Source organism: Lagopus leucura, unplaced genomic scaffold, assembly GCF_019238085.1.
Source record: "Lagopus leucura isolate 7727_CA_CO unplaced genomic scaffold, USGS_WTPT01 Super-Scaffold_100034, whole genome shotgun sequence".
NCBI classification, from domain to species: domain Eukaryota; kingdom Metazoa; phylum Chordata; class Aves; order Galliformes; family Phasianidae; genus Lagopus; species Lagopus leucura.
In genome coordinates, this window is record NW_024962283.1 from 900436 (window position 1) to 918657 (window position 18222).

General features: G+C 50.9%; 1 protein-coding gene across 2 annotated transcripts in view; it reads right to left on the reverse strand.

Moving 5' to 3' along the window:
• ETS1 (ETS proto-oncogene 1, transcription factor) overlaps positions 1 to 18222 on the reverse strand; it is a 64748-nt gene that overhangs the window by 35022 nt on the left and 11504 nt on the right. Inside the window, exon 1 of one of the 2 annotated variants that reach the window (XM_042882492.1) lies at positions 3719 to 3882. The exons of the other annotated variant lie outside the window; for it this stretch is intronic. Coding sequence (XP_042738426.1) covers positions 3719 to 3800 — 82 coding nt within the window. The 5' untranslated portion in view covers positions 3801 to 3882. Of the gene's footprint in view, positions 1 to 3718; positions 3883 to 18222 lie in introns of those variants that run through there. 2 annotated transcript variants of the gene reach the window in all.

Consider the following 18222-nt stretch of genomic DNA (forward strand, 5'->3'; position numbering starts at 1 on the left):
AGAGAAATTCTCACCTCTTACAGCGGCAATCAGCACTGAAAATACGGCAGGAGCCCGAAGCCCTCATTTATTGAGCCTCGCTGTCGGCTGATGATTTGTGCCCACACAGAACAACCCACTGCCAAAGCGGAGCTCTCACCTTTGCTGTTGGTGCAGAAGCAAAAGCAATCAAAGCATTCTCCGCTGCCCCGAGATCATCGAGACGCTCAGAACAGCAAGGACCAGCCCCGTGTGAGTGCTGTGCAGAGGTAACCCATCAAACCCATTTTGCAGAAGAGCGATCCCCAAGTGTGCTCCTTCCTATTCCTACCAGCCCCCAGACCGACTGCCTTGGGTGGGATGCTGCTGCACACATACATAAAAACTACGTGGGAATTAACGATGTGTGTTTGGAAATTTGTGCTCTCCAGGATCTCATCGGAAGGCTGCGACAAAGAATTGCTCAGGCTTGTAAAGCACTTTGCCCTTTCCCTGCAGCATGGTACAGCACAGGAGGGAACACACCCGACAGATTTGCTCAAATACGAGCTCCCTCACTTGTGTGCACTAAAAGTGAAAGCAAAGGACAAGAGGAGATAACCCTGGCTCTGGGAAGGGGAAGCCGCGTGCTGCGGGCAGATCCTGCATCCCAACACGCTGTGCAGAAGCTGTCTGCCTCCCTGCAGCAATCGCAGCAGGAGAAACCTCGCTGATCCCAAACACTAAACAGAGGGAAAGGCTCTTGCCAGATCAAACACCACCCCCGGGATGCCACCCACACACAGGCCAGTGGAAATACGTGCCTGTCTCCCAGCTGGCCCTAGGGTACATATGGGAAGAGCTTAAACGGATGGGTCCTGTTGGGATTTTACAGCCCGCTCCTATTTCTGTGCTGGGCAGAAGGATGCCCACCACCGAGATGCACCCAGAGGGGAAAGAAGAAAGAGGGGAGTGGATGCAAAGCTCAGCACCTCTGCCTGCACATCACACCCTGCCCTGCGGGAAGCCCCGGGGCAGCAGGTCTGCAGCTTTCTTAGCAAGAAATGCAGTTCTCTCTCAGCACTGGGAGTCCCAGTGACACACTGCCAGCTTCCAGCAAGGGCTGCAGGGCTGCTTTAAACTCCAACCACAGAGACCAAACACAGCTCTGCAGAACTGGAGGAAGCAAAGCGATTTGCAGAGGACAGCGTTGCAAAGTTCAGTTCCCAGTAAGGCTGATTTGTACCTGGTTTGGGTTCTTCCCTCAGTGGATGAAATTTGAAATATCCACCATAATAATACTGGTAATTTAAGTCTGCTAACCCAAATTGGTGGATCGGATATATATTTGCAACTAAAACTACGTTATCATACACTTTTTCATAGCATTACAATGAACACCCCCTCCTCGCACAACTTACATATGAAAGGAGAAGACCACTGTGGGGTACTTTGGCTCCTGACCTCATCACTCTCAGAAGTTCTGGCTGAAAAGAGCAGGGAATTTGGCTTTGGACACCCTGTAGAACTTCACATCCTTTTCGAGTTATTTTTAAACCCTTTGGACACATTGTAAATCCCATCCCATTTTTGCACACCGAGGCTGCTGCACGTGTGGCTCAGAGCAGGACTTTTGTTTTGGGGGAAAAAGGGGAAAGCTGCACACAGCCAACACATCTCTGCAGCTTTACGGGGCACCGAGCACCTGGCACATGAAATACTTTGCACAACTGAAAACCTGTGCCTGTAACGGCTCTCTCTGCCTAAGATTAACCCTAAGGACACTGTAGAGCAAACCTGCTTTACTGGCATGTAAAGGGATGAGTGGCTCAGTTCAACCAGGCTATACCCATTTCAAAGGGTAACGGGACACGTTGGATCCACAAGAAGATACCAAGGGCTGAGCAAACAGGACCCGGGCTGCAGTCTGAAATAGATTGGAGCAGAGAAAGCGTGGCGTCCCCTATTTGGGGCATCGCTGGATGCCTGAAACAGAAGGCAGCAGCATCTGCGCTCCCTCTCTCATCATCAGTCCCAAGCACGCAAGAAAGCTTCAGCGTTCTCTAAAAAGTTGCAGGGGAAATGAGGTTAAGCCAGCTAATTGACAACATTGACCTTTCTGGCTCAGTGTTAGCACAGCCACCAAAACAGAAGCAACTGCAGCTGAAGCCGACAGGGAGTCAGCTCTTTTTTACCTTTTTGGTTTGTGTTTCTCAGCGCTCTTCCTGCCAAAGTTTAAACTTTGGGTCAACGCTAAAAATTGCTTGCTGACATAAGCTGCAAAAGAGCTTGAATTGAAGAAAATGAACTGAAGGCAGCACGAAACAACACGTCCTCACTTGAGGCAAAAGGCAGCTCCATTGATCCGCTGCTCAAACACCTGAACTACAAAGACGCCTCAGTACCCGCTGCCACCCATACCAGGGGATGTTTAAATTTAAACAGATATTTGGTCTGATTGGAAGACAAACAAACCCTCCCAGCCCTGTGCCCATGAGCCAGGTGTTCCTTCCCATCCCATTTGCTTCCTCTGCAAGCAACAAGACAGCAGTCGTGACATGAAGTGTACAGACAAGCCTTGAAACGTTCTTTCAATCAGAGCTGTAGGAAATGGGAACAAACAGATCCTCAGCTCCACCAAAGCCTCTCAGTTAACCTGCTTAGGTGCTTTGGAAATTGTCCTCAGCATCCCCATCACAACTGGAAGCCCTTCAGAGCCCACACAGGAAAGCCAGGCTCAGCCTTGTTAGGAGCACTGAAGCAGCTGTGATCACTAACTGGGTCCTCCATGGATCACACACGTCTGCCCACAAACCAGGTTCCCTGCAAGCCCGCAGACACCCTCCATGATTGGGAGCACTGAGTACTGATTGGTTCCCACCCACATCCCAAATCCCATCACCTGGCGGTGCAGAGCCCCCGCCTGGGATTCCCAGAAACTTGTGGAACAGCAAAGAAACACACAGCTCTGACTCGGTTTCCTTCGGTGCACAAAATCCAGCAACATCTCCTTGAGCACAGCGGGAACATTTTGGGGAGAAAGGAAGCAGTGGGATTGCGCTTAACCCTCCCTTGTAGCCAGAAGGCAGAGTTGTGTCCCTGTAGTCCCTGCTCCAGTAGCGCCCGGCTCGGCAGCGTTGCGAGAGCAGCGCTCCTTATGGGAAACGCTCAGCTCTGTACAGCCGGCACCAAAACTTAGCGCTAGGAGAATTAAGCAAAAAAGCAAAAAGAAAAAGCGCGCCTAGCACGGTGACACGCTGCTCCCAGCCCCGATAATTCCAGCACCCGTCCTCCCCACATTTCAAGGAGGGAAAAAAATCAAACTAAGGAAAGCAGAGCCGCGGGCTCTCCCGATGCAGAGGCGGTGCCGAGCCGCTCCGCTCCCGATCCCGGCCGCGCTCGGACCGCGCAGGGCCACGGGGAGGGGGGGATCCGCCCCACGGCCCGAGCTGCGGCCCCGCCTCGCCCACTCGCGGCCGGGAGCTGCCCCGATCCCACGGCTCGCATCCTGCCCCGTGCCGCCCCGCAGCGCTGCCGGTGGCGAGAGGAGCGCGGGGTGCGGCGGTCGCCGCGCAGGGCAGGGAGGGGAAGTCTTCAGAGCGCTCCGAAGCCAACTTCGCCTTTACCCCGCCGGGCAGAGCCGGAGGCGGCCCCCCCCCGCACCTCGCCCTTCCCACGGGACCCCCCAGAGACGCATATACCCCCAAACCTCCGCCCTCGAGGAAGCGAGAAGGGATTCCCCGCGACGCGAGCGGCTCACCGGGGGACGGGAAGAGATCGATGTCCACCTTCTCCGTCTTAATGATAGTCAGGGTGGGCTTCAGGTCCACCGCCGCCTTCATGGCTGAGGCCGGAGCGAGGGGACCGGGAACGAGAGCTGGGGGGCGGCTGCTGCGCCGGGGCAGCGGCGGCCGAGCGCCTTCCTCCTCCTCCTCCTCCTCCTCTTCCTCCTCCTTCCTTCCTCGCTCTCTCCCTTCTCCTTCCGCGCTCCTTCTCTGCTGCTCCGCTCCGCCTCGCCCCCCCCCGCCGCCGCCGCCGCCCGGCCGGGCTCAGCTGAGGGGAGGGCGCTTGGGCGGCAGTGACAGCGGCGGGGAGGGACCCGAATGCCCCCGCCCCGGAGGCGGCCCCGGGCCCGGCGCTACGGGGAGCGAAGCGGAGCCGCCTCGGGGGGCTTTGAGCTGCGCGTTGCGGCACCGCGCGTCCCGTTTCCACGCGGGGAAAAAGATCTCGAGGCGTTATTTTCTCCCTGCTCGATGCCCTGAGATGCGCGCAGCGCGGAGCCCTGGCAGCCCAAGGGTGATCGCGACGCTCTGAGTGCCAGCCCGGGGTGTGCAGCACGCTCGTGTGCCAGCAAAGAGGGCTAGCTCAGGTGGGATATGTGCAGGTGGGAGGCCAAACGGGTTTGGGAACGGATAGAAAGATGCAAGGTGAGTACTGTGCCAGAGTGTTGTGAGCTTAACAGAAGAATATCGGTTTTCACATAAAATACGTTTTATTATATTTGGGTAGCAAAAACTTCAGACCACAAACGGCAGAGCAGAAAGGAGATTATGACTCACAGATGTCAATTTACCGGTACAAGTGTAAAAAAAAAAATTAGCAACCAGCTTTTGTGGTTCTCTATCTCAGAAAGTCTCAGCAGTTGGTGACACGCTGGCAGGGACACAGCAAAGCTGGGCCCTGGGGCTGCAATGGGGCGAGGGGTGAGTTTGGGGCTGCTCACTCCAGGATGAAGCAGGGCACATGCACACATGTACAACAGGAACCCCCCAGTGTGTTTCAGCTGCAGATGCAAATGTTAGAGCTCAGAAGTGTTTCTAGCTCCTTCAGCACTGCCTATCTCATTCACTCAAGGTGTATTTATAGAAGAAATGTCTTGGAAATAAAAGAAGCTGTGAGGTGCCGGGACCAGAAATGCAGAGCTTGATGCTCGCTCACACAACAGCTGTTTAACCAAGGCAGACAGCTCAGGCTGTTTGAACACCAGCAAAGCACGGCAGGCAGAGATGTGCCTGAAAGCTCAGCCTGGGTGCCTCACATTTGTATTTCCAGTTCACCCTCCACTTACAAGTTCAGTTCCTCACTTATACAGAAAACCTATACTGGTGATTCTCTGTGACCAGCACCCAATCAGCCTCCTGATTTCTGCATGCTTTTTGAAGCTCTGAGCTGTGCTGGGTGCTGCAGGCAGGGCACGAGGGCTATGCACCCTCATCTGCAACAAACCACACGTATCTGAGAATGGCTGCAAGAATAAAACTGGGTCCCTATTGCACCCCCCTGCACAGGATGAAAGACTTGTACCTGTCCTGCCTTGGTGTTGTTTATGCCCTTATACAGTGGATAGTAATGATTGAAGGAAGAAACAGTAGAGAGGAGTCTGAGCAGAAAGGCTGGCTGCAATGCACAGTGGGGAGCACGGAGAGGCTGGGAGAGCGCATGCGTGCTGCTGTGGGGAGAGCAGCCCCACAGCTGGCTGCAGCCTCCTGGCCAAGGTGAAGCCATCAGAAAGCACCTGTGGCCCCTACGGCCCCACTCTTCCCCCTCTAGCTCTTGTGAACCCGCGGTGCTCAGACTGAGTGCGGCCTCCTGCAGCAAACCACAATCCCCAGGCTGAAAGAGCAGGCACACAGCGAGGCCGTGGTGCCGTGCATGAGTGAGAGCTGATGGGGACAAGCTGCTGACACCATGCAGAAGGCTCCCATGAGCGGGGATGCTCCTGGATGCAGCAGAGCAGCTGCTGCTGGGATGAAAGAGCTGAGCAGAGAAGTGCATCAGCTGCCTCTCAGGTGTCTGTGCTTTAGCCCTGCTCCCGTGGGCTGATACATTTGGCTTGGCCTCTCCTGTGAGCATTAGAGACTGGCTGAAGTCCAGCACACCTGTATTGAGGCTCCCTCTCTTCTGGGCCAGTACAAAGGCTCTAACAAAGATTGTTCTTGCAGCTTGTGTGTTTTTTATCAGAGAAGATGCACACGCTCGTTGGCATGCTGGCTCAGTGCTGATCCTGCAGAGCTGATGACACGAAGTCACAGCTTGGTGCTGCATGGCTGTGGGGGGCTCTGAGCTCCCCCAAACTCCTGTTTTGATTTGTAGGACAATGATGAGTGCTTCTAAGAGCAGCACTGGGGCAGCAAACCTCAAAGCGGAGGGAAGGTGGGAGAAAAGAAGAGAGAGGCTGTGGACAGAAATTTCCTCCCCGGGCAGCTGAATCTCTCCTTCAAACTCGACTCAATCCTAGCGACTGCCTTAATTTGTGTTCACTTCAGAGCCTGCAACATGAAAGCCCTGGCTCTGAACTCCAGCTGAGCCGCTCAATGGCTCAGTGTTCACAGAAGGCATGGAAGGAATCCATTGATTAGTTTCTTCAGCTGGGATGTGACCATTTGTAGTCCAAGACCTGCCAAACATGACTTTGCCTCAGCAACTGGTTCCTATTTGCTGCTTACAGGCTTCAGAAAAATCTTTCCTCTTCAACATCCAAGACTCACCCTCCTTTTCCATTCTGTTGCTCTTCAATGTTAATATCTGTTCGTTTTCTCCCCTGTCGAGGGAGGATGCTGGGCTGTGGACAACAGCACTCCTGCCATTAATACAGTCAAAAGATTTTGCTGTCGATCGGAGATAACCATCTGCCCTCCCTCCACAATGCAGCCCGATTGTTTTTCAACAGTTTGGAACAAAGAAAGGACAGGCAATAATGCCACATTGTTCCAGGGATGCTGACTAACCTTGGTTTAAATGAATAATTATTATTCATTTAGAGCTGAGGAAAGGTATGAGGGCATCAGAGCCCTTCAGCAGTGCGGACACAAGCTCTCCTGAGCTGGGGCCGGCCCTCTCCATTAGCAGGGCCAGATCCACTCCTGCTGAGCCTTTGCAAGCTGGCAGCTGTGGGCTCTCCTCCAGATGTTGTGTCTGGGAAGGCTCCTTGGGTTTGCCCACCTCCTTGCTGCTGCCCTGGGAGCCTCTACTGCTGGCTGAGCAAAGGTGCTTTCCTGGCCCCAAAACACAGCCAGCTTTGGGGTGAACACAGCGGCTACGTAAGAACGCAGAGTCACACCACCCAGCTGTTACGGACAGGAAATGAAGAACACCATAACCAATTAAAACTGCAGGGGGATATTTATGGCAGAATGTAATTAGCCAAATTGGAGCCTTCCCCAAAACTACCATGGGATTTTTAATGACTACGAGCGGTCAGGGCCTCAGTTTGATGCTTTGTCAGGCAAACAATAACCAGAGGGCAGGAGACAAAAATCAGGAGCAAAGAGGAAGAAAGAAAAAAAGTTTTGTGCAATTCCAGGGAGAAACGGAGACATGAAAGGGCTTACGGCAAAGGGTCATTGTTGGAAAGAGCAGCAGCCACCACTCCAAGAAAGGAAAGAGCAGGGAGGTGGCTCTGGGCGTGGAGGTGGCCCACTGCAATGAGAGGAAGGAGCAAGCAGCTGCCACGACTTTTCCCCAGGGAGATACCTTTCCTGGAATTTAAAATTATATGAGAAATTCTTTCAAGCGCCATAATAGCTGGGAAGCATTTGAGCGAGTTGTTGTATGCTGGTAAAGAGAGGCTGGGTTAGTAGTCCTGGTGACAGCAGCCTCCCCCTGTTGGCTAAAGCAGCCAGCACGCAAATAGAGCCCGTTAACCAGCACGTGCTGTGTGCCCTGCACTGCTGGCTGGGAAGGCTCTCACATCTCATGTGTGTGGGCAGGAGATGGCAACCATCATGAAACGCTGGCTTCTCTGTGACCTAGATGGCTGCAGCCCCAGGGTCCCATGGCTGCTCCATGCCCAGAGTCACGCAGGGTCCCCATCCTTCGCACCACCTGCTCTAACAGCAACTTTCTGTTCGTGCCACAGAGCTGCAGAATTCAGTCCTCAGCTCAGCCCAGAACAGCCCAGACGCTGCCACAATAACGTCCCCTGATTGCCCTCCGGGTGCGAGTGGAGGAAGCCGCCTCCGAGCCTCCTCGGCTCCTGCTCTCATTAGCTTCCCAGCGGAGATGGCTCACAAAAGCATCTTTGTGGCCAGCGCGGCGGCAGGAACCCAGCGCAGAGCCCCACAGCACAGCGCTGGTCAGCGCGCTGTGGGTACCTCAATCAGCGCTCTCACAAGCTGCTTAAGCATCTTCCAGTGTCTCCTGCTGTTGGCTTGCCAGCAATCCCATGCTGCTTCATAACCTGATTAGCTAATGTGAGCTGGAGCGATGTAATTCTGCCTTGAATTTCGTTGGTGGGGGTGCTGTCACTCACTCGATGCCTTGCTGGAAGAGCTGGCTGATGGAAAATCCTCGTAAGCTGTTCTGCAGTGCTGTTTGCTCTCGGTACATTTTTCCTTTCCTCCCCAAGTGACAGCACTGAGTTTTTGGTAAATGGGACCCGATGTTTTTGCTGTTTAACTCGTGGTACTCACAGTTACCCCCAGCACGCACAACTAAAGCACATCAAACCTCATTTGTTGCACCTCTTGTCTGGTCAGATCTCAGGCAGTCTCCTCCGCAACAGAAGTAAACAGCTGAGACTTAAGGAACACAACTCTGGTCACTTCGTATTTACTGATCTCCAGCAACAGAGGTTACTGAACCCATTTTGGATGGTCACTGAAATCCCCATCCCTGGGAAACAGGTGAGGTATCACAAAGGAGAAGCAATGGGATTATCACTAATACCCCAGCAAAGCCAATCTGGACAGCTGGATGCTATTCACCAACATTTCTGTGTTCATTCAATGTTTCAGAAACAACAACAAAAGCCAAAACTTCAAGAAATATCAAGCAACAGCTACATTTTGTTTTCATGGAGGTGCCAGGAGCCTCAAAAGCACCTCTCAAGGACCAGCCATGCAGTGCCAACCCCCAGGGTACAAATTCAGAGCCTGAGAAATGGCAGCCAGCAGGAAAACATGCCTGCACGCAGATGGTTGGAAGCAGTCAGCACAGGGGAGTCAAACCCCGGAGTGCAGTGACCCTCAGGTTAACTCTGTGGCCAGGACAGAGAAGCTCAGGAGATGGGAGTTGAATTCCTGGTCAATATTTCCACACAACCTCTTACAAACTTCTGTGCCTCCATCTCCCTTGTTTAACAGAAGGATGTTCACTTCACAAAGGGACAACGACAGGGTCAAACCATGGAGAGACTGGAGGAGACAGCTCAGGGCAGACCAGGATTCCCATCTCCTGGTGTGCAGGACTCTGGGACATACAGACACCGTGTCCACGACAGCCAAGGGCTCTGCAACCCAAACAAATGTCCCACCTCAATCACAACAGGTGCTTGTGCAAAATCTCTGGAGATCACTCAGAGATGGGCACAATTTGCCCACGTACACCATGCTTGCAGCACGTGTTTATGGGGAATTATGGGATGGAGCTCCCAGCAATCAAGCCCTGGAGCTGCCCACCCAGATACGACGCTGGCAGAGACGCTCCTTGGGTGAAGGACTCCCATATGAGTGTTTCAAAGAGGAAAACCCTCGCCGTGCGTTGGAAACCTCCTCGCTCCCAATTGTCTCAGCTTGGCAGCCGGGCCTGATAGTGAATGAACGGCAGAGAAATATTCCGCTCTACACGTGTTTGGGTTTTTCGGGTGGTTTTCTTGGACAGCGATCCTGGCTCTACAACAATGCCCGTCTTGTTCTGCCCCGCGCTACAGAGCAGGCTTGAATAGATCTGTCTAAAATTATAAGCGGGCAGCCCCTGGGCTCTGCGAGATCACAGGCCACATGCTGGGGCTGAACAAAGGCTCTGCTATTTCCTAACAATTAGCCCAGCTAAAAGGACATCTATCTCCTTCTATTAGAGCCACCACGTGCCTCCCAGTCAGTCCATTGTGAAGCTAATTAAATAACACGCCTCTCTCCCCATGAGGGTCTCCTGATTAGCTCGCCTCAGCCCTAAATCCTCGCTGGTGTAAATGGGCAAGAGACAGCTGGTCGGTAGGAGCCTGCGACTCCGAGCATCGTCACTCATTATGTAGCTATCATCATCACCAGTTATTTCGGTTTTTTAATTATCTCCTGAAAGCTGTTGAATGGAGATGGAGAGATAGAGGGGGTTCGGCACACAAACCGGCTCCTTCCCTCCACACTTGCCCCCTGCTTGCAGCGCAAGTTGTGCAAATAGCTGATTTATTTGTGTTTTTTCTGGCTTGCTGGTAGCCAGAGGGGAAAAAAAAAAGAAAAAAAAAGGAGACATAAATATTTTTTCTAAATACGTTCTGTGTTAAAGCAAACCATTTTCTTTTTCCACACGTTTTTCACTGAGCTAACAGCAAAAAGAAAGTAAGCAGGGAAAATCACGCGTTGCTCAACCTGAGCTTCAGCTTCTCACTTTCGTGCTTTTCAAGTTGGGGTAGAATTTGAAAATTTAAACAAAACCAACAGAAATAACCTGTTAACAAACCCTCTCTGCACTCAGTTCAATGAGGCTCCTGCGGCAGGGGTAGGGCTCAGGTGCAGATGAGCTGAAATGCATCTGCGTTTTCAGCTGGGGAGCACGATCCACGTTTTAGCAACGTTGAGATGAAACAAAAAGCATCTCTGTGTTGTAACACAGCGCTTGGAGTTTCCTCCAAGTCCGAAAATTCATTCTGACCACTCAGAAAAAAATTCATTCAGCATCACTTCAAACATCCCAGGAGCTGAATGAAGTTCCCTTGGTGCTCAAGGGAAGCAGGGCCGTCGGCACCCATCCCTTGTCCTCATGATGTCAGCTTGTCCCCATGGAGTCAACGCTGCTGTTCTGCAAAGCCCAACGTGCACCTGCTCCAGCAAGCAGCTTCTCTCCTCATCACTCCATCCCAGTTCTTCAGGGCCAGCTACGTTTGCAGCACCATGAGCACACAGCCTCACACAACGGCACAAAACTGCTAAATCACTCCAGATGTTCAACACCTTCCCCTCACCGCTTCCCACACGCTCCCCAGACCCGGAAGAAATACAACGTCCCTCTGCCAAGTCTACAGTCAGCAATAGTTGCAAATATTACCTTTACCTCCTTTAAATCATTATTTTCCACCCTTGGCTATTTAAATCATTATTTTCACACCGAGAACATGGCTGGAAAGCTGGAATGTGGGTCAGAAGACTAATGAGCTGATTTCCTGTGGACCTTCAGCTCCAGGACTGCAACAGCTGGACCTGCTGCTCCAGCCAGAGCTAATTCCACCCAAGGAAAACAGAAAGACCCCCATCCTCAGCTCTGGTCATGGAGAGGCAGTGGGAGCAAGGGCACGAAGGAGGACAGATCTTGGTTTTGTTCTGATGGGAACAAGAGGAGCTGACTTGAAGCTTGCTCCTGTTTTCCAAGCCCACCAGCTGCCCTTGCTGCTCACAGCAATGCTGGGCAGGAGCTGCTGCTGGAGCCTGGGTGGGAAAGTGCTGGGAAGCCTTAGAAGTGCATCAGATCTTGCCAGAAAATATATTAATTAGCTCATATGTGTGTGTGCACATCCATAGGGTTTTATTGTAAAAAGCACAGGGAGAAACTCATTGCTGTCAGAACCATATTCCCCCTTTGCTCAGAGAATGCAAACATTTTTCATCAAATAATCAAATTTTACAAGGATGCATCAACAGAGCCATGTAAATTGTCATTCAAAGATGCTACATGACTTGCTTGAAGGCCTACCAGGGGCAAGTCCCAGAGTGAAGCCCAAAGCACAGCTTACGTGTAACCTAAGAGCACAACACACAGCTCTCCAGTCACACTTTCAAACCCAAACAGCCAGGTCTGACGGTTTCACTCATAACAAATGTACAGAAAAGGGCAAAAGCCCCCTGTCTCCCCCCCCCCAAAAAAGCTTTTGTGTTAACTGCCTCCCCTCACCCACTAGTGCCCTTTATCCCAAGGGGATAGGAATGGCTCTGCAAGCCACTTGATTAATAAGAACCCAGGGGGGAAAAAATCGTTTATATAACCTCGTCTTCTCTAAACTTCCTAAGTGCTGCAGAAAGTGGCTGCCCTGGAAACCCAAACTGGAAATGAAAAATATTATCTCTTCCATTTATAAACATCTCCAGTGCTAATGAAGTGAGGAAGTGCAGCACCAGGGAGGGGAGCGTCAAGATGCACTTGGCAGGCGTGGGAGAGCCCCACTAAAACTGTTTTGTCTCAGGTGGGTGAGGAGGGGAAAGTTCTCCTGCCACCGTCTGCTGCTAACTGCAGCTTGCAAGGCCCCAGGGAAGGATGTTGGAAGACTGATGGTTATGGAAGGATCTGCTACACCAAACACAGAGACAGACAGAGAGCCTTACTAGGTGTAAATGTGGGGGAAAGGAAGACAGGGTGATGTGCAATGAGACAGGAGCAGATTGATGAATCCTAAAAACAGCAGTTTCTATGGCTTGAAGCTTTAGCTCGAATGAAGCTATAGCTTGGATGAAGCATTACAACCTGACAGATGGAAAGGAGAGCACAAGAATCCCTTGCAGACACTTTATGGCTCAAACCGGGATGCTTTCATATGCCAACAGAGCTGATTAAACCAGTTTGCTAACTAATTCCTAGGAGTGATCCAGGTTGACATCTTGGGTTCAACCACTCTCAGCCCTGAAGCCCCTCAGGTCTGAATCTGAGAGCAAAGGAAGCACTCTGCAGAGCAGCCCAACATATTTCCCCATTTTCTTTCTATGTTGGCATTTCCCACGGAGATTTGTTTTTGCATCAACACAGGCAGCAGCAGAAAAAGCTGAGCTCTGCCTGGAAATGTTTGGTTTTCGCTGTGACAAAATATTGATGATTTCTGCAGAACAATCCATCACTTTTTGCAGTTTCAAATGAATAGAAGAAAGTCAAAAAGCTGTATTTCATTTAGATAGGGCTTGAGCTGACACCTAGCCCGGAATTCAGCACAAGTGTAAGGCAAAGCAGGCTACCAGGCTGCCTCGTTATCTTGTCACTTTGATTACTGTGAAGCAATGGAAGCTGCTACTACTTTCATGTAGTAGCTGTTTGTCTGGATAGAAACACAACAGGAGCTGCCAGACAAAGGGAGCATCTGGTCTGGTAGGGCTGGGGAGACGCAAAGCAGGGAAGAGAAGATTTTGTTGTCCCTGGAGATGTCTCACAGCACACAGGTACCCCAGGCTCACAGCATGGTGAAGAACTGGTCCAGGGCAGGACTAAGATGCCAGCTTTATTTCTATCACTGCTTTCCATAATTATTCATGCCTCTTTAGCCTGCAGAACTAGGCTGAAATGCCCCAAGCACAGGCTCTTCCACAAGATGTCTGGAACTGACTAAATTAGAAGTTTTCCATGAGCAAGCTCCCTTGGGGCATCTCCTTCTTTTTTTCCTATTCTACCTCAACACTGACATCAGTCTGGCCAAAATGAGTGCCCTCTGCACCCCTTGAACTTAGGATGTGGAGAGTGAATCATACGATCTGGAGAGAAAAACATTTCAGACGCCTGAAAATCCTTCACTGATGAGAAGTAGCTTGGGCCATTACTTCCTAAAATCACGTCTCCACTTTGGTTGGAGCAATTTATTCTGCTCCATTGCACTTGTGCTACGGAAAGCACAAATAACTAGAAGTGTTTTTGCCATGTACTGCTGCTCACACAACATATGCCATGTCAGCGGCCTCGTTTCCCTTTCCAGGAAGGGAAGTCATGTCATGAACTGTTGATCTGTATTATATGGCTTTTCAGTGCATGTACCCAATCCTCTTGCTGAAATCAATGGCAGCATTCCCACATAGCGGGGCAGAGGCAGCCCCTTTCCAGTCAGGCTGCAGTTAGCTTCAGATTTAAGATTGGATCCTGACCTGGAATCCTCACCTGCCCTTGCAGCATATGGTGGAAGAAGGAGAAATCCCAGAAGAGGAGCCCTGCCTCTGTGAGATAAAGGGACCACAGCTCTCCAGACACACAGCTCTCTCAGGGTTGACCAGTGCTGACTGGGAATCTCCCAGCATCAAGAACAAGCCCATAAGCAGATCCACCCCAGGCTTTCCCTACACCTCCTGCAAGCCATTCGGAAGCCAGCAAGCCTCTCACTATTCCATTCTGCATCTATTCCATTCACTGCAGAGAAACCCTCTTCCCAAGGTTCACGCATAGCCTCGTCAGCCCTGCCTGCTGCCGGAGGCAGCTTGTATTTAATTCATTGTGAAATAGCCAACAATTGACCCACTGCAACAGTTTCAAAGCCTATTGATACAAAACCCCACAGGGGGAGGCCCATCCGGAGGGCTGTGTAAACTCCAGCACGTGTTCAGCAGGCTATACATAGCTTCAAGGGGACAGTCACACCAATGGCTTGGGATTGGTTAAGATGGCTTTTTGCTGTGTTGGGTTTTTTAAAGCAATATTGAGCTCTTGTACAATACTGTTCTCCAGAGACTTCCTGCTACTTGCCTGACCTCGATGAATTAAGTATTGTCATAAAAATGTACAATTAATTATCATCTGCATCTCCAACACGAGAAATTGCCACACAGTGACTACAGACAGCCTTGTAAATGGTTTAGACATCACTCTGGTGGAAATGAGCACACTTTGGATGTCTGAAGACTTTCTGTTAAGTTGTATAGTCAAGGTCTTCCAAACCTCAGCTGTTAAAGCCAATGGCCTCGGTCAGACATGCTAAGGGATGCCATCTCTTATAGGACTTTTGTGAATACTGGACCTAATTCCATCCTTCCTACCACGTGGCTCCAAGCACGGTCTTTCTCCTTCCTGCTCCACATCTACCAACCTGCATGCAAGCTCTCTGAGCTGCATGTGGAACAGGATATCTCAGTCCTCCTGAAGGTGTCTGTCTGCTTGAAATACCAAGAAAGACAGACGGGCCATCCTCAGACATCTCGCTCCCCTCCCCAAGTGTCTGACAGCATGGTTTCTCAGAGTGTAGTGATGCAAATAGCTCAGATAAGACTCAGATAAAGTATCTAAGCTCTCCAGGGCTTATCTGAGCTGAACACCAGCTCCAAAAAAATTCTGAAATTTGCCCTGTGGGACAATCTCCATACAGCCTGATTGCCATCTGAAGCTTCAGCCTCCAGAGGCTGCAGGAACAGCTCCTGTTCAAATGCATTCTTGAGATAGTGGGGTGGGACACAGCAGGTCTGCAGTGTTCCCCTATCGTCGCTATCTGAGGATTTGCCTTCTGGTGGAACACTGCAAGAGCCTGGCTGATGGCTCAAGGAACCGGTGATGGCACCTTTCACCACCAACACTTACACTGTAACAGATGAGGTAGAGCTTTCTTCAGCAGCATCACTGGAAAGATCACTTTACACTGACTACAAAGTACTCAGTGCCTTTTTTTTCCCTTTCAGCTGTGTCTCTTTGGGGTAGTTGCTAGCAGAGGGAAGGCTTGCAAGGAGAACACAGGCACAAGGTGCTGAAATTCAGCTATGAGTATCTTGCTAAGAATGAGATTCCCAAAGAAGCCAAGGAACTGGGTGTAAAACCCATCTGGGCTTCACCACAGATCTGTGCCTGGCAGTATGCAAAGGGGTCAGCAATCACAGCAAGGATGAAACAGACTCACAGTGATAAACATTCATGCTTAGAGATCCAGCCTGCAGCAGTCTTAAGACACGTGAGACCAGATAGCAAGCATCCATTTATAGTGGGCAACTAATAGGAGACAAGGCAAGTCAAAGGCCAGGCTTAGAGAGAGTAACTGGATATCTTTGTAAAGCTGGTAAAGAGGGCTGTGAGCTCACTCACACCTGGGCTACAGCTATTCTTTGTCCTGCAGGAGCTCCAAGGGTTCCCCATTCCACACACAGATCCCATACGCTGTGTTCAACAAACACAGGAGTAAAAGTAGGAAGGATTCCATCCCAAAGGGTCTGCAACCAAGTCAATGGTAATCTTACAACTGTACACCCAACACAATTCTAACAAGAATTAAAAGCCCTCTGAAAAAAACTTTCAAAGGTCTGCAGATATTACCCCCAAATCTTGCTGATCCAAGCAGAGAAAGATTTCCTTTCTGTAGATGTCTGCAACAGTCGGAGTTCTCAGGCAAGAATAGCTATGAAATTCTATAGGATGGCTCATAAGCCATAAGGAAAAAAAAAGCCCACTTAATTTCCTACTAAAAATTCCCAACAACTCATTCCCAAAGGGCCAACATGCCAAAGGGCCCCTGCAGAGCGTTGGCTCCCCTTCTGCATCAGCACTTGGCTCTGGCCATAAACCAGGGAATGAGGGGAAAAGCACGTGGGCAGGCTCCGAGCTCCTCAGCTCAGCTGTGTTGGCAGCACCAGGGTTAACCACGGCAGCACCCTGTAATGCAATGATTTCTGGTTTATTTCAGCAGGGGAAGTGTGTCCCAGCCTGATTAGCCCAATGGTTTCCTCTTTTCCCATAACCTCCAGACCCCCATGGCCTAAGTGTTTACTTTCTGAAATAAAAAATCTGCTAGTGTTTTTCTTTTTTCGGGGCATGTGTATTTTGGGAGGATTCGGGGGGAGGAAAGTGGAGAGGGGGAGTTGAATGGGATGGGAGGCTTGCATACACCTCCCTTCTCTCTCCCACCCCTCACCCTCAGCTCCTTTCCAGCTGCAACCTCTGAGCTGAGACTTCTGGCTTCAGTGCAAGAGAGGGAGAGAGAAACGTATTAATGAGAGTTCAGTCTCTTGCTTCAGCAGCCATAAACACAGTGAACATCTGGAGGGAGAGAGAGGTGCTTCGCGCTGCCAGGAGCTGAAAGAAACAGGCTGTTTGCAGAGCCCCAGCCCCCCATGTTCTCCACATCCCCTTCTGCCTGTCCTGCACAGACCCATACTGCATCGCCCAGCCACAAATAGAAGCTGGCTTCGTTGCTGCCCTCCCAGCTCCACGCGAGCACAGAGCCTTCCGAGGGCACTGCAATGGGAAGGACTGGCCACGTGCAACCTGAAGTCCCTGGAGAGGTCCTCAGCTGCTCAGTGCCCCCAGAAGAAAGCACTCATGTGTCCCTGCACGCTTCTTGTAGGCAAACAAGGTTGGGAAAGCACAACGAGGCATCTGTGCTTTGTGTGGCCTTGCTCAAGAAAGAGCAGAGTGTCACAGGACAGCCTAATCCTCTCAATAAACACATGTGTGCGCTCATTTCTACAGAGGGACCTGTGCTACTCCAAGATCAACTCAATGCAAAACATCCACAGTCACCCTCAGGACACTGAGGAGTAGGCCATCACCCCATTCCTTTCCTCTTGGACTCTACAGCAAGTGAACCCTTCCCTACATGCCAAAGCCATCAGTACTGCAGCTCACATTTCTGATGTTTCTGGCACAGTGTTTTAAGAGCATCTTGAGTTTTCCCCCTGAGCTGAGCTCTAAATCCCCTTTCATAAGGTGGCCCCCTGCAAATCTGTAGGTATCACCCCCCAAAAAAGTATAACATTCTTCCAGTTTTCACCTAGCACCATCCCCTGTTCAGAGCACAATTCACCCCCATGCAGCAGCTGATCTCCAGCTGACACAAGTCTGCAGCTCAAGTGGGAAAAGAGCTCAGTGCTCATTCTCTGGTGACAACCCAAAGTGAAGGGATCTCCCTTGGGCTTTGTCTCTGAGAGACAAGACGGATTTTTCCAGGGTCAAGCAGGAAACAAATAGAAAAGTGAAAGCCTGGATTTTTGTCATTCCCTTGCTTCAGTGCAAATAAACCTCCCCAAGTCTTGACTTGCAGCAGGTTACAACAGGGGATGTAGAGGGAGCATACCTCGGTATCACAGGGTCACATGCACATGCTTTCCTCACCTGCAGAACAAAGATCTGCACAAATCAGGTACCAATTACTCCCCACCAACCTGGAGAGCAAACCAGTAGCAGCTCAGCATCCTTCAGAGTGCCCTTGAAGAAGCACCAGGAGACACAGACAACCCACAGCTTTACAATTCATTCACAAGACATAGAGGGATCTTTTCTCTGCCTCTAGGCTGAAAAAAGTGCCATTGGTGGAGAAAATTGTGTCTGCCCTCCAACAAACCCAGAGTGCCCATTTATAGTAGGTGTGACATGACTTGAACTGTAGTCAATGAAACACCCAAAGACTGCCAGGAAGAAAAAGGGTCAAAGAAACTCATTCTAGCCAGGCTATAAACAGCGCCAGACCCCAAGGCTTATGAGAGGCAGCACCGCCACGCCGGCTGGAGGATGACAACAGAGCCCAGCAGAAAGGCTTCATTCATCCCTTTGCAGAGATGCAGTGGACATCAGATGAGAATCGGGGTGAGCTGTGAGTTTGGAGGAATGAGTGGCAATAGGCTGGGCAGAGGCATCTGCACAGAGGATTTTGTCTGTGCCTTTTATTGAACCTGAAAG